The sequence below is a fragment of the Tachyglossus aculeatus genome, chromosome 2 (assembly GCF_015852505.1).
Source record: "Tachyglossus aculeatus isolate mTacAcu1 chromosome 2, mTacAcu1.pri, whole genome shotgun sequence".
NCBI lineage: Eukaryota > Metazoa > Chordata > Mammalia > Monotremata > Tachyglossidae > Tachyglossus > Tachyglossus aculeatus.
Genome location: NC_052067.1, coordinates 152831249 through 152847295, shown reverse-complemented (window position 1 = coordinate 152847295; position 16047 = coordinate 152831249). Strand labels below are relative to the sequence as shown.

The following is a 16047-nucleotide window of genomic DNA, read 5'->3' as shown; positions in this document are numbered from 1 at the left end:
AACCAAAATGGGTTCTAGTTAGTGGCTTAGTACAGTGTCCCGCACACCGCAAGCGCTCAATAAACACGATTGATTGATTCAGATCAAAGTCGATCACCAGATCATTGTAACTGGCATTTTAGTGGGCTACTCTGAGACCCAACAACATGTAACAAATTTGGCTGCTTTTTGCTTCACTTAACTGAAATGGGTTCTGGTTAGTGGCTTAGTACAGTGTCCTGAACACAACAAGCGCTCAATAAACACGATTGATTGATTCAGATCAAAGCCGATCACCAGATCATTGTAACTGGCATTTTAGTGTGCTACTCTGAGACCCAACAACATGTAACAAATTTGGCTGCTTTTTGCTTCACTTAACCGAAATGTCCGCGCGACGGATGTTAGGAGGAGATTTTATTGATCCTCAACTTGTTATGGGCAAGGAATGTGTCTGCTAATTCTGCTGTTTTGCACTCTCTGAGGGCTTAGTACAGTGCTCTGCAAATAGTAAGCACTCAATAAATACCCTTGATGGATTATTCCATATAGAGTAGCTGCAGTTAAATTGATAACTGTAAGTTAGACTGTGAGCCCACTGTTGGGTAGGGACTGTCTCTATATGTTGCTAACTTGTACTTCCCAAGCGCTTAGTACAGTGCTCTGCACACAGTAAGCGCTCAATAAATACGATTGATTGATTGATTGATTATATTTCATTCCTAGTGTTGTCTTAGATTTTAGAGCGTGGGAGAATTGAAATTGCATACTGCCACCTAGTGGGGGTCCAGGGTTCCTCCTGCTGCATTCATTCATTCATTCAATCGTATTTACTGAGCGCTTACTGTGTGCAGAGCACTGTACTAAGCGCTTGGGAAGTACAAGTTGCCAACATACAGAGACAGTCCCTACCCAACAGTGGGCTCACAGTCTAAAAGGCGGAGACAGAGAACAAAACCAAACATACCAACAAAATAAAATAAATAGAATAGATATGTGCAAGTAAAATAAATAAATAAATAGAGTAATAAATATGTACAAACATATATACATATGTACAGGTGCTGTGGGGAAGGGAAGGAGGTAAGATGGGGGAAATCGTATTTATTGAGTGCTTACTGTGTGCAGAGCACTGTACTAAGCGCTTGGGAAGTACAAGTTGGCAACATTCATTCATTCAATCGTATTTATTGAGCGCTTACTGTGTGCAGAGCGCTGTACTCTGCATTCATTCATTCATTCAATCGTATTTACTGAGCGCTCACTGTGTGCAGAGCACTGTACTAAGCGCTTGGGAAGTACAAGTTGGCAGCATTCATTCATTCAATCGTATTTATTGAGCGCTTACTGTGTGCAGAGCACTGTACTCTGCATTCATTCATTCATTCAATCGTATTTACTGAGCGCTTATTGTGTGCAGAGCACTGTACTCTGCATTCATTCATTCATTCAATCGTATTGAGCGCTTACTGTGTGCAGAGCACTGTACTCTGCATTCATTCATTCATTCATTCAATCTTATTTATTGAGCGCTTACTGTGTGCAGAGCACTGTACTAAGCGCTTGGGAAGTACAAGTTGGCAACATTCATTCATTCAATCGTATTTATTGAGCGCTTACTGTGTTCAGAGCACTGTACTAAGCGCTTGGGAAGGACAAGTTGGCAACATTCATTCATTCATTGTCGTATTTATTGAGCACTCACTGTGTGCAGAGCACTGTACTAAGCGCTTGGGAAGTACAAGAGAAGCAGAGTGGCTCAGTGGAGAGAGCACGGGCTTTGGAGTCAGAGGTCATGGGTTCAAATCCCGGCCCCGCCAGTTGTCAGTTGTGTGACTTGGGGAAAGTCACTTCACTTCTCTGGGCCTCAGTTACTTCATCTGGAAAATGGGGATGAAGACTGGGAGCCACTCATAGGACAACGTGATCCCCTTGTAATCCCCAGCGCTTAGAACAGTGCTTTGCACATAGTAAGTGCTTAATAAATGCCATTGTTATTATATTATTATTAATTTTATTACAAGTAGGCAACAGATAGAGACGGTCCCTACCCAACATCGGGCTCACAGTCTAGAAGGGGGAGACAGACAACAAAACAACACATATTAACAAAATAAAATAGAGTAGTAAATATGTACAAGTAAAATAAATAGTAATAATACTAATGATGGCATTTATTAAGCGCTTACTATGTGCAAAGCACTGTTCTAAGCGCTGGGGAGGTTACAAGGTGATCAGGTTGTCCCACGGGGGGCTCACAGTCTTCATCCCCATTTGACGGGTGAGGGAACTGAGGCACAGAGAAGTGAAGTGACTTGCCCAAAGTCACACAGCTGACAGTTGGGGGAGCCGGGATTAGAGCCCATGACCTCTGACTCCAAAGCCCGTGCTCTTTCCACTGAGCCACGCTGCTTCTCACACATTAGTGCACGTTGAAATAAAATAATAATAATAATAAATAATTATTATGGTGTTTAATAATAATAATAATAATGATGACATTTATTAAGCACTTACTAGGTGCAAAGCACTGTTCTAAGGGCTGGGGAGGTTACAAGGTGATCAGCTTGTTCCACAGCGGGCTCACAGTCTTAATCCCCATTTTACAGATGAGGGAACTGAGGCACAGAGAAGTGAAGTGACTTGCCCAAAGTCACACAGCTGACAGTTGGCCGAGCCGGGGTTTGAACCCATGACATCTGACTCCAAAGCCCGGGCTCTTTCCACTGAGCCACGCTGCTTCGCTTACTATGTGCCAGGCACTGTACTAAATGCTAAAGTGAATACAAGTGTATCAGTTTGGACACAGTCCCTCTCCATCATAAGGCTCTTAATCTTAATCCCCGTTTTACAGATGAATAACTGAGGCAACCCCGTCTTACCTCCTTCCCTTCCCCACAGCACCTATATATATGTATATATGTTTGTACATATTTATTACCTATTTAGTTTTTATTTATTTTACTTGTACATATCTATTCTATTTATTTTATTTTGTTAGTATGTTTGGTTTTGTTCTCTGTCTCCCCCTTTTAGACTGTGAGCCCACTGTTGGGTAGGGACCGTCTCTATATGTTGCCAACTTGGACTTCCCAAGCGCTTAGTCCAGTGCTCTGCACACAGTAAGTGCTCAATAAATACGATTGATTGATTGATTGAAGTGACTTGCCCAAGGCCCCACAGCAGACAAGGGGAGGATCTAGGATTAGAACCCATGACCTTCTTACTCCCAGGCCCCTGCTCTATCCACTGTGCAATTCTCATGTTGATTTTGAAGACCTCATCCTGATTACGCTATATCATTTTGAGTGTCGCATATGTAGAAATTACCATTTCTAAATATTTTGGTAAAATATATTGCTTAACATAGGTAATAATAATAATAATAATTGGCATTTGTTAAGCACTTACTATGTGCAAAGCACTGTTCTAAGCGCTGGGGAGGATACAGGGTGATCAGGTTGTCCCATGTGGGGCTCACAGTCTTAATCCCCATTTTACAGATGAGGTAACTGAGGCCCAGAGAAGCGAAGTGACTTGCCCAAGATCACACACAGCAGACATGTGGTGGAGTCGGAATTCGAACCCATGACCTCTGACTCCAAAGCCCGTGCTCTTTCCACTGAGCCACGCTGCTTCTCGTAGATAATATCTCATAGATAATGAGGCTGCCCTGTAGACTGTAAGCTCATTATGGGCAGGGGACAGGTCTCCTAATTCTGTTGTATTGTACTCTCCTAAGCGCTTAGTACAGCGCTTAGAGTGCTTAGAGAAGCAGCAAGGTTTAGTAGATAGAGCACAGGCAGATAGAGCACAGGCCTGGGACTCAGAAGGTCACGGATTCCAATCCCATTTCCACCAACTGTCTGCTGTGTGACCTTGGGCAAGTTGCTTAACTTCTCTGTTCCTCTGTTGCCTCATCTGTAAAAAATGGGAGCAGGGACTGTGTCCAACCTGATTAGCTTGTAACTGTCCTAGTGCTTAGAATAATAATAATAATAATAATAATAATGGCATTTGTTAAGTGCTTACTATGTGCAAAGCACCGTTCTAAGTGCTGAAGAGGATACAATAATAATAATAATGATGATGGCATTTTTTAAGCGCTTACTGTGTGCAAAGCACCGTTCTAAGTGCTGGAGAGGATACAATAATAATAATGATGACGATGGCATTTATTAAGCGCTTACCATGTGCAAAGCACTGTTCTAAGTGCTGGAGAGGATGCAATAATAATAATGATGATGGTACTTATTAAGCGCTTACTATTTGCAAAGCACTGTACTAAGCGCCGGGGAAGTTACAAGGTGATCTGGTTGTCCTACGGGGGGGCTCACAGTCTTAATCCCCATTGTACAGATGAGGTAACTGTGGCACAGAGAGGCGAAGTGACTTTCCCAGAGTCACACAGCTGATGAGGCGGAGCCGGGATTAGAACCCATGACCTCTGACTCCCAAGCCTGGGCTCTTTCCACTGAGCCACGCTGCTTCTTGAACTGCTTCTAGAACAGTGTTTGGCACATAGTAAGCACTTAACAAGTATTATTATTATTACTATTATTATTATTACAGTGCTCGACACAGTAAGTGCTCAATAAATACGATTGATTAAAATAGTCTAGCATAATGTAACAGTGATGTAAACATCCATTAATTTCAAACTAACTTGTCAGGTAGGCCCCAAATTCCTAATAAAGCGACTACAATAGTTACATTACATATTACACATAACACATATAGTTATATATATATGTCGTGATGTTAAGTGAGAATAAGAAGTCTGATATCTGGGAAAATGAAGTTATCCCAAGATCATATTAAGATGCTTTCCTCAGCATCTAAATATTTGAACGACCATGCAGTTAACTTAAGTGGAAAGTTTTATTCCTTGCTTCATTTAATCCGCATTTTGAAAAAATAATGAAATTGTGATAATGGTAGCATGTAAGGGGAAAAGGTATTTTGGGGAGGAAACTACGCTTATCCTGCTATTTAAAATAATCTGTTTTGGAGGGAGTAATAACATTTATTTTAAGTTCATTTAAAAAAAGTATAGACTGTAATTTGCATTCATTTATATTCCAGGTTATAATATCGTAATAAAAATTCCCAGAGGAGCAACAAATGTTGACATTCAGCAGCACAGCTATTCAGGAAAACCAGAAGATGACAATTATCTTGGTAAACAGTTTGTCAACAAGCCCACAACCTTGGTGTCATCCTCATCTGCGCTCTCTCATTCACCCCGCACATCCAGTCCGTCACCGAAACCTGCCGGTCTCACCTCCACAACATCGCCAAGATCCGCCCTTTCCTCTCCATCCAAACCGCTACTTTGCTGGTTCAATCTCTCATCCTATCCCATCTGGACTACTGCATCAGCCTTCTCTCTGATCTCCCGTCCTCGTGTCTCTCCCCACCTCAATCCATACTTCACATCGCTGCCCAGATTGTCTTTGTCCAGAAACGCTCTGGGCATGTTACTCCCCTCCTCCAAAACCTCCAATGGCTACCGATCAATCTGCGCATCAGGCAGAAACTCCTCACCCTGGGCTTCAAGGCTGCCCATCCCCTCGCCCCCTCCTACCTCACCTCCCTTCTCTCCTTCTACTGCCCAGCCCGCACCCTCCGCTCCTCTGCCGCTAACCTCCTCACCGTCCCTCGTTCTCGCCTGTCCCGCCGTCGACCCCCGGCCCACGTCCTTCCCCTGGCCTGGAATGCCCTCCCTCCGCCCATCCTCCAAACTAGCTCTCTTCATCCCTTCAAAGCCCTACTGAGAACCCACCTCCTCCAAGAGGCCTTCCCAGACTGAGCCCCCTTTTTCCTCTCCTCCTCCCCATCCCCCCCGCCCTACCTCCTTCCCCTCCCCACAGCACTTGTATGTATTGTACAGATTTATTATTCTATTTATTTTACTTGTACATATTTACTATTCTATTTATTTTGTTAATGATGTGCCTATAGCCATAATTCTGTTTATTCTGATGATTTTGACACCTGTCTGCATGTTTTGTTTTGTTGTCTGTCTGCCCCTTCTAGACTGTAAGCCCGTTGTTGGGTAGGGACCATCTCTATATATTGCCAACTTGTACTTTGCAAGTGCTTAGTACAGTGTTCTGCACATAGTAAGTGCTCAGTAACTGCGATTGAATGAATGAATGAACAACAGCTGATGTATGGTTCGTATCTACTTTCATGAGAGTGCCATGATGACATGAATTGTGAGAAATCTAAGAAAGCTTCTTGAGCAGACATGTAATTTCTTTTTCATTGAGCTTGTAATTTGGTTTCCTGAGCAAAAGTTTTACCCCAACCAAAAGTACAGTTTTCTCTTTAATTTATTGGAACTATCAATCTGTATTTATTGAGGACTGCTGTGTGCAGAGCACTGTATTAAGCGCTTGGAAGAGTACAATAGAAGAGAAGTCATATGGCCTAGTGGAAAGAACATATGCCTAGGAGTCAGAGGTCCTGGGCTCTATACTGACTCCACTACTGGCTTGTTGTTTGACTTTGGGCAAATCTGTGCCTCAGTTCCCTTATCTGTAAAATGGGGACCCCATTTAGACTATAAATAGACCCTATTCAGACTCTGAGTTCCATGTTCCATGGGACAGGGACTGGATCCAACCTGTTTATCTTGTACCTACCCAACACTCAATACAGTGCTTGGTACATAGTAAGCACTTAATAAATACCCTACTATTATTATTATTATTATTAGACATGTTTACTGCCTCAAGGTGCTGCAGTCCTTGCAGTCATTGCAGTCAAGCCAATCCCAGGGATTGGGATTCTAGTTTTATATTGCAAAAATATTCAGAAGCTTTATTATATATAATTGTACGTGTGTACGATTCTGTATGGGTACATTCATTCATTCAATCATATTTATTGAGCGCTTACTGTGTGCAGAGCACTGTACTAAGCGCTTGGGAAGTACAAGTTGGCCACATCTAGAGACAGTCTCTATCAATCAATCAATCAATCAATCGTATTTATTGAGCGCTTACTATGTGCAGAGCACTGTACTAAGCGCTTGGGAAGTACAAATTGGCATCACATAGAGACAGTCCCTACCCAACAGTGGGCTCACAGTCTAAAAGGGGGAGACAGAGAACAGAACCAAACATACCAACAAAATAAAATAAGTAGGATAGAAGTGTACAAGTAAAATAAATAAATAAATAAATAAATAGAGTAATAAATATGTACAACCATATATACATATATACAGGTGCTGTGGGGAAGGGAAGGAGGTAAGACGGGGGGATGGAGAGGGGGACGAGGGGGAGAGGAAAGAAGGGGCTCAGTCTGGGAAGGCCTCCTGGAGGAGGTGAGCTCTCAGCAGGGCCTTGAAGGGAGGAAGAGAGCTAGCTTGGCGGAGGGGCAGAGGGAGGGCATTCCAGGCCCGGGGGATGACGTGGGCCGGGGGTCGATGGCGGGACAGGCGAGAGCGAGGTACAGTGAGGAGATTAGCGGCGGAGGAGCAGAGGGTGCGGGCTGGGCTGGAGAAGGAGAGAAGGGAGGTGAGGTAGGAGGGGGCGAGGTGATGGACAGCCTTGAAGCCCAGGGTGAGGAGTTTCTGCCTGATGCGCAGATTGATCGGTAGCCATTGGAGGTTTTTGAGGAGGGGAGTAATATGTCCAGAGCGTTTCTGGACAAAGATAATCCGGGCAGCAGCATGAAGTATGGATTGAAGTGGAGAGAGACACGAGGATGGGAGATCAGAGAGAAGGCTAGTGCAGTAGTCCAGACGGGATAGGATGAGAGCTTGAATTAGCAGGGTAGCGGTTTGGATGGAGAGGAAAGGGTGGATCTTGGCAATGTTGCGGAGCTGAGACCGGCAGGTTTTGGTGACGGCTTGGATGTGAGGGGTGAATGAGAGAGCGGAGTCGAGGATGACACCAAGGTTGCGGGCTTGTGAGACGGGAAGGATGGTAGTGCCGTCAACAGAGATGGGAAAGTCAGGGAGAGGACAAGGTTTGGGAGGGAAGACAAGGAGCTCAGTCTTCGACATGTTGAGCTTTAGGTGGCGGGCGGACATCCAGATGGAGATGTCCTGAAGGCAGGAGGAGATGCGAGCCTGGAGGGAGGGGGAGAGAGCAGGGGCAGAGATGTAGATCTGGGTGTCATCAGCGTAGAGATGATAGTTGAAGCCGTGGGAGCGAATGAGGTCACCAAGGGAGTGAGTGTATATTGAGAACAGAAGGGGACCAAGCACTGAACCTTGGGGAACCCCCACAGTAAGAGGATGGGAGGGGGAGGAGGAGCCTGCAAAAGAGACTGAGAAAGAACGACCGGAGAGATAAGAGGAGAACCAGGAGAGGACGGAGTCTGTGAAGCCAAGGTCAGATAACGTGTTGAGGAGAAGGGGGTGGTCCACAGTGTCGAAGGCAGCTGAGAGGTCGAGTCTCTAGCCAACAACAGGCTCGCAGTCTAGAAGGGGGAGACAGACAGCAAAACAAAACATGCAGACAGTGTCAAAATCATCAGAATAAACAGAATTATAGCTAGATGCACATCATTAACAAAATAAATAGAATCGTAAATATGTACAAGTAAAATAAATAGAGTAATAAATCTGTACAAACATATGCCGGTGCAGGTTGACTTTTTAATGTGAAAATCTTGGGGAGAATAGGAAGAGGATATACAATTATTATTATTACTGTTATTATTATGGAAACACTATGGCCTAATGGAAAGAGCATGGGACTGTGGGTCAGGGACCTGGGTTTCTAATTCATTCATTCAATCGTATTTATTGAGCACTTACCGTGTGCAGAGCACTGGACTAAGCGCTAGGGAAGTACAAGTCAGCAACATATAGAGATGGTCCCTAGCCAACAACAGGTCTAGAAGGGGGAGACAGACAACAAAACAAAACATGTGGACAGGTGTCATCAGAATAAATACAAGTAAAGCTAGATGCACATCATTAACAAAATAAATAGAATAGTAAATATGTACAAATAAAATAAATAGAGTAATAAATCTGTACAAACATATATACAGGTGCAGGTTGACTTTTTAATGTGAAAATTTGGGGGAGAATAGGAAGAGGATATATAATTATTATTATTACTGTTATTATTATGGAAACACTATGGCCTAATGGAAAGAGCGTGGGACTGTGAGTCAGGGACCTGGGTTCTAATTCATTCATTCAGTCGTATTTATTGGGTGCTTACTGTGTACAGAGCACTGTACTAAGTAATTTTGCCCCACTGGCTTGTTGTGTGACTTGGGAGCAGTCACTTAAGTGTTTACTCTTTACCAGGCACTGTATGAGCATTGGATGGATATTCATTCATTCAGTTATATTTATTGAGTGCTTACTGTGTGCAGAGCACTGTACTAAGCACTTTTGAAGTACAAGTTGGCAACCTATAGAGACGGTCCCTACCCAACAACGGGCTCACAGTCTAGAAGGGGGAGACAGACAACAAAACAAAACATATGTACATCAGGTTGGACACAGTCCCTGTCCCACACGGGGTTCACAGTCTTAAACCCCATTTTACAGATGAGGAAACTGAAGCATAAAGAAATTAAGTGACTTGTCCAAGGTCACAGAGCAGGCAAGTGGTGGAGCCAGAATTAGAGCCCAGGTCCTTCTGATTCCTGGGCCTGTTGTCTATCAACTAGGCCATGAGGTTTCCCTCTGTATCATCATTTGTAACATGTGGATAAAATACCCATTCTCCCTCCCTTTTAGGCTGCGGTACAAAGACAGTGCCTGTTCTGATTTTATCTTGCACATTGCATGGTAAATATTAAGTAATTAACAAATGCTGTCATTGTTATCATTGTCCATATTGATTAGGTGGACTATTGCATACTTAACGATAGTGGAGCTACGCAATAAAGGTTAAACCTTCGCTAATGTTACATGACCGATTTTGAGGGGTTTTTTGCATTTTCATAGCACTGTCTGACGCACAAGGACATTTCATTCTAAATGGGAATTACGTTGTAAGCATGTCTAGAAAAGAAATCAACGTTCAGGGAGCCATTTTTGAATACAGTGGATCAAACAACTCCATAGAAAGAATCAATTGCACTGATCGACTTGAAGAAGAACTTGTTTTACAGGTAAGTTCTTAGTATTTTAATTTCAGATTTTTAATGAAACTCAAGATATTTGTGTCAAGTTCATGATTGAGCCCAAAGAGGTAATACTTTGGGTAGCGTATGTGGTGCAGATCAATTCAACAGTAAACGACTAAATGTTTTGTTGTGTTTTTTTTTTTCGCTGAAGGTGTTATGTGTGGGAAATTTATACAATCCTGATGTGCGTTACTCCTTCAGCATCCCAGTGGAAGAAAGAAATGACTTGTTTATCTGGGACTCCTATGGTCCATGGCAAGATTGCAGCAAAATGTGCCAAGGTACACTTGATGCCCCCAATAAAGGAAAAAAAAGATAAATCAGGGTATTAATTGATAAATGTATTGGTTACCTAACATAGTTTCTTTCATCTTTTTTATGACGTGATTTTGCTTTTTCAAGACCTCGCCTATAAAGTAGAACCAGGGAGCAAACAAATCAAGATAGTTCAAGCACAAAAAGTGTGTTTTTGCCTGAATTCACCAGATCTGTTGTGCAGATAATCCTGGGTTTACAGAATGCCAGTTAAACCTTTGCTTAATTTTTGCTGTGTGGAATTATTGTAAAGACAAGGCCTCGAAACTTGGAGGAAGAGGTCAGAAATCTTTGTGGTTTCTAGAAGTGGGGGCCTCCCAAACAAGGAAAATATAAACATACAGATGGATTCATTCATTCAGTCGTATTTACTGAGCACTTACTATGTGCAGAGCACTGTACTAAGCGCTTGGGAAGTACAAATTGGCAACATATAGAGACGGTCCCTACCCAGCAATAGGTTCACAGTCTAGAAGGGGGGAGACAGACAAAAAAACAAAACAAATGATGGTTTTCCTTTTCATTCCTCCTTTTTCTTATGAAACACAGCAATGCCAAGTGGAAAGCACATGGGGCTGGGCCTCAGGAGACACTAGCCTGGCCCTTGCTGTGCCACTTACCTGCTGTGTGACCTTGGGCAAGTCTCACAACTTCTCAATGCCTCCATTTCCTCACCTGTAAAAGGGTATTTATTAAGCGCTTACTATGTGACGGCACTGTTCTAAGCGCTGGGATAGATTCATTCATTCAATGTCATATTTATTGAGCGCTTACTGTGTGCAGAGCACTGTACTAAGTGCTTGGGAAATATAAATTAATACAAGTTTGTCAGCTTGGGCACAGTCTCTATCCTACATGGGACTCACACTCTTAATCCCTGTTATTTTACTTGTACATATTTACTACTCTGTTTTATTTATGGTGTGCATATAGCTATAATTCTGTTTATTCTGACAGTTTTGACACCTGTCTACAAGTTTTGTTTTGTTGTCTGCCTCCCCCTTCTAGACTGTGAGCCCATTGTTGGGTAGGGACCGTCTCTATGTGTTGCCGACTTGTACTTCCCAAGCGCTTAGTACAGTGCTCCGCACACAGTGAGTGCTCAATAAATACGATTGAATGAATGAATGCTTTACAGGTGAGGTAGCTGAGGCCCAGAGAAGTTCAATCACTTGCCCAGGGTCACACAGCAGACAAGTGGCAGCGGTGGGATTAGAACCCAGTCATAATCCCTATTTTACAGATGAGGTAACTGAGGCACAGAGAAGTTAAGTGACTTGCCAACTCCCTCCCCCTGCATCGTTCCCTGGACTGGCTGACTCCACACAGGGCATCCTGTCCTGGAGAAGCAGCATGGCTCAATGGAAAGAGCACGGGCTTTGGAGTCAGAGGTTCAAATCCCGGCTCCACCACTTTTTTTTTTTTTTGACGGTATTTGTTAAGCGCTTACCATGTGCAAAGCACTGTTCTAAGTGCTGGTGGGTTACAAGGTGATCAGGTTGTCCCACGTGGGGCTCACAGTCTTAATCCCCATTTGACAGATGAGGTAACTGAGGCACAGAGAAGTTAAGTGACTTGCCCAAAGTCACACAACTGAAAGTGGCGGAGCTGGGATTTGAACCCATGACTTCTGAGTCCGAAGCCCGGGCTCGTGCCACTGAGCCATGCTGCTTCTCTTGTCTGCTCTGTGACCTTGGGCAAGTCACTTCCCTTCTCTGTGCCTCAGTTCCCTCATCTGTAAAATGGGGATGAAGACTGTAAGCCCCATGTGGGACAACCTGATCACCTTGTATCTCCCCCAGTGCTTAGAAAGCGCTTAGAGAGCAGCGTGGCTCAGTGGAGAAGAGCACGGGCTTTGGAGGCAGAGGTCATGGGTTCGAATCCCGGCTCCGCCACATGTCTGCTGTGTGACCTTGGGCAAGTCACTTAACTTCCCTGAGCCTCAGTTACCTTATCTGTAAAATGGGGATTAAGACTGTGAGCCTCATGTGGGACAACTTGATCACCTTGTATCCACCCCCAGTGCTTAGAACAGTGCTCTGCACATAGTAAGCGCTTAACAAATGCCATCATTATTATTATTATTATTAGAACAGTGCTTGGCACATAGTAAGCGCTTATTATTACTATTGTTATTATTATCCAGTCAAGCACTAGTATTTATTGAGTGCTTCCTGTGTGCAGAGCACTTTATTAAGTGACTGGGAGAGTAGCAGACAATAAATTTGATAGACACACTCCCCGCCCACAGGGAGGGGAATCAATCAATCAATCTATCGTATTTATTGGGCGCTTACTGTGTGCAGAGCACTGGACTAAGCGCTTGGGAAGTACAAGTTGGCAACATATAGAGACAGTCCCTATCCAACAGTGGGCTCACAGTCTAAAGGAAGCCGTGTTCCTAGTGGATAGAGCACAGGGCTGGGAGTCAGAAAGACCTTATTTCTAGTTCTAATCCCAGCTCTATCACTCATCTGCTGTGGGACCTTGGGCCAGTGGCTTCACTTTTCTGTGCCTCAGTTATCTCCTCTGTAAAATGGGGATTAAGACGTAGAGCCCTGTGTTGGATAGCGACTCTGTCCAACCTAATTAGCTTGGATCAACCCCAGAGTTTAATCTAGTGCATGGCATACAGTAAGCACTTAACAAGTGCCACAGGGGAAGAAAGAGCTTACAAACTACTATGGAGACAGAGACTAAAAGAAATTATGAGTAGGGGAATAATAATAATAATGGCATTTATTAAGCGCTGACTGTGTGCAAAGCACTGTTGCAACAACAGAGCATAATGGCTCTCTATGTACCTAGGTTTTGTGGGAGTTGGGGTGGGTTGAGTAGAAAAGCTGTTGAGGGGTAATGGATTTAAGTGCATTCTTTTATTATTATTATTATTATTATAATGGCATTTATTAAGCACTTACTATGTGCAAAGCACTGTTCTAAGCACTGGGGAGGTTACAAGGTGATCAGGTTGTCCTACATGGGGCTCACACTCTTCATCCCCATTTTACAGATGAGGGAACTGAGGCACAGACAAGTCAAGTGACTTACCCAAAGTCACACAGCTGACAATTGGCAGTCAGGATTCGAACCCATGACCTCTGACTCCAAAGCCCGTGTCCTTTCCACTTAGCCATGCTGCTTCTTTTCTTTCCTTCATCCAGAGAAGTTGGGATTTACCTGGGCCTCTCAACAAGCATTCCTGACTTTGTTCATTTTAATCCCTTTTGGTCAAGGTCTTCGAAGAAGAAAGATTTCCTGCATCCGTAAAACTGATCGCTTGGTAGTTTCTGATCAACAATGTGAGCATATGCCTCCTTCGTCGGTAGTGACTGAAAGGTGCAATACAGACTGTGAACTCAGGTAATAGGAAAAGAATGCCAATGGCAATGAATAATATAGGCCTATTTTTCTCATTTTTTAAAAAAATACTGTTTAGACAGGTGAAATTGCCTTTTAGTGAAGATTTTCAGCTTGATTGTTTATAATGATATCTTATTTTTCAACTTAATATTCTCAAAAATAAAATTACTGGGATTTAATCACTCAAAATGCTTTCATTTTGTGCAGGAAAAGAGTAAACGTACTTTTGTGTAATTTCTACACAAACAATCAGAATCCTGAATTATTTTTCCCTGCAGAAATGATCTGATCATACGAGGCTACATAATTCTCCTAAAACATAAAGCTCAGATCCCCCGCAAATCCCACTGCAAGGAAACTCGTGCCGCAGTTGGTCCTGTGTGCCTGGATGCGGTCATTTCATCTGACGTTGTAATTGTGTTCTGTCCAGATGAAGCTGCATCGTCATAACAACATTCTCTAATTCCCTCCCAGCGTTTGACACCAAAAACATAGCGTAGGCATGCGTAGTGGAAGTTCGATCGATTAATCATTCATTGAGTGCTTACTGAGGGCGAAACACTCAACTCGTACATTACGATAGAGGTACACACTCACCAGGCCTTCAAGAAGCTTTTTTCCTATTCTTCCTTCTCCTATTCCTCCTCTTCACTACTAAATCCTAAAATATTGCTTTGGTGCCATTTCTCCCCCATTTCCCCTTCATGTCTACGTATTGTACTTTCCCGAATGTTTAGTATAATAATGATGGCCTTTGTTAAGCACTTACTCTGTGCAAAGCTCTGTTCTAAGCGCTGGGAAGGAGACAAGCTGATCAAGTTGTCCCACTTGGGACTCACAGTCTTCAGCCCCATTTTCCAGATGAGGTAACTGAGGCCCAGAGAAGTGAAGTGACTTGCCCAAAGTCACACAGCTTGACAGTTGGCGGAGCCGGGATTTGAACCCATGACCTCTTTCCACTCTTTCCACTCTCTTTCCACTGAGCTCTTTCCACTGAGCCACGCTGCTTCTCTAGTGCCCTGCACACATTAAGTGCTCAATAAATACCACTGAGATATATATATATATATATATATGTTTGTACATATTTATTACTCTATTTCTTTATTTTACTTGTACCTATCTATTCTATTCTATTTTATTTTGTTAATATGTTTGGTTTTGTTCTCTGTCTCCCCCTTCTAGACTGTGAGCCCACTGTTGGGTAGGGACTGTCTCGATATGTTGCCAGCTTGTACTTCCCAAGTGCTTAGTACAGTACTCTGCACACAGTAAGCGCTCAATAAATACGATTGATTGATCGATGGATTGATTGATTTGCACGAGGCAATTCCTACCTCTCCCTCGCTAGCATTTACTCGATGTCAGAGATGAACCACACCCGTAGTGTGGTGCATATAACAGTTTGTGTTTTTAGGTGGCATGTCCTTGGAAAAAGTGACTGTACATCACAGTGTGGCCCGGGGCATCGGTCAGTAGATGTCCACTGCTTGAAGTATTCTGTTAATAAAGGACCCAGCGTCCCAGTAGAAGATAAATACTGTGGCGATCAACATAAGCCTCCACTGAGAGAACTCTGCCATGGTGACTGTCTCTTCAAAAGCTGGCGTTTCACAGAATGGTCACAGGTACGCCTCCGATTTTTTGCTTCCGATGAAATGCTCAGATCCTAACGATGTTTTTCTCTGGACATCCGTGGGTTTTTCTTCTCCCGTTCAGCCGGAATCAGTCCTTGACATGTCTTTACTCTTCCGCACCGTTCGTTTGCCCAGTGTTCGAGGAGCTGCGGCCGAGGCCAGAGAGGCCGGGAAGCCTACTGTGTGGACAGCCTTGGCCGCCGTCTTGCTGACCAGGAATGCCAAGAGCTGCCCAGAGTGGTGACGGAAAGCTGCAACCAATTCTCCTGTCCCCATTGGGCCACTAATGAGTGGAGTGAGGTAACAGTAAAAACACGCCAAGACGCAGAACCCTTGTAATAATTGGGCTGGTAACTTCTCCTCTCCCAGGCACCATTTGGTAAAGAGTTGTGTGACTTCGGGCAAGTCACTTAACTTCTCTGCGCCTCAGTTGCCTCATCTGTAAAATGGGGATTAAGACTTTGGGCCCCTTGAGGGGCAACCTGATCACCTTGGAACCTTCCCGGCGCTTAGAACAGTGCTTTGCATGTAGTAAGTGCTTAATAAATGCCATTATTCTTTATTAATTATCAGTATCATCATCAATCGTATTTATTGAGCACTTACTATGTGCAGAGCACTGTACTAAGCGCTTGGGAAG

General features: G+C 43.6%; 1 protein-coding gene across 1 annotated transcript in view; it reads left to right on the top strand.

Annotated features, from left to right (window-relative positions):
- The window catches only part of ADAMTS20 (ADAM metallopeptidase with thrombospondin type 1 motif 20), a 231939-nt gene that overhangs the window by 121776 nt on the left and 94116 nt on the right, over positions 1-16047 (top strand). The window contains exons 14-19 of the mRNA XM_038770479.1: positions 5065-5160; positions 9911-10077; positions 10244-10373; positions 13644-13770; positions 15188-15398; positions 15543-15707. Of these exons, the coding sequence (XP_038626407.1) occupies positions 5065-5160; positions 9911-10077; positions 10244-10373; positions 13644-13770; positions 15188-15398; positions 15543-15707 (896 nt within the window). The remainder of the gene's footprint in view (positions 1-5064; positions 5161-9910; positions 10078-10243; positions 10374-13643; positions 13771-15187; positions 15399-15542; positions 15708-16047) is intronic.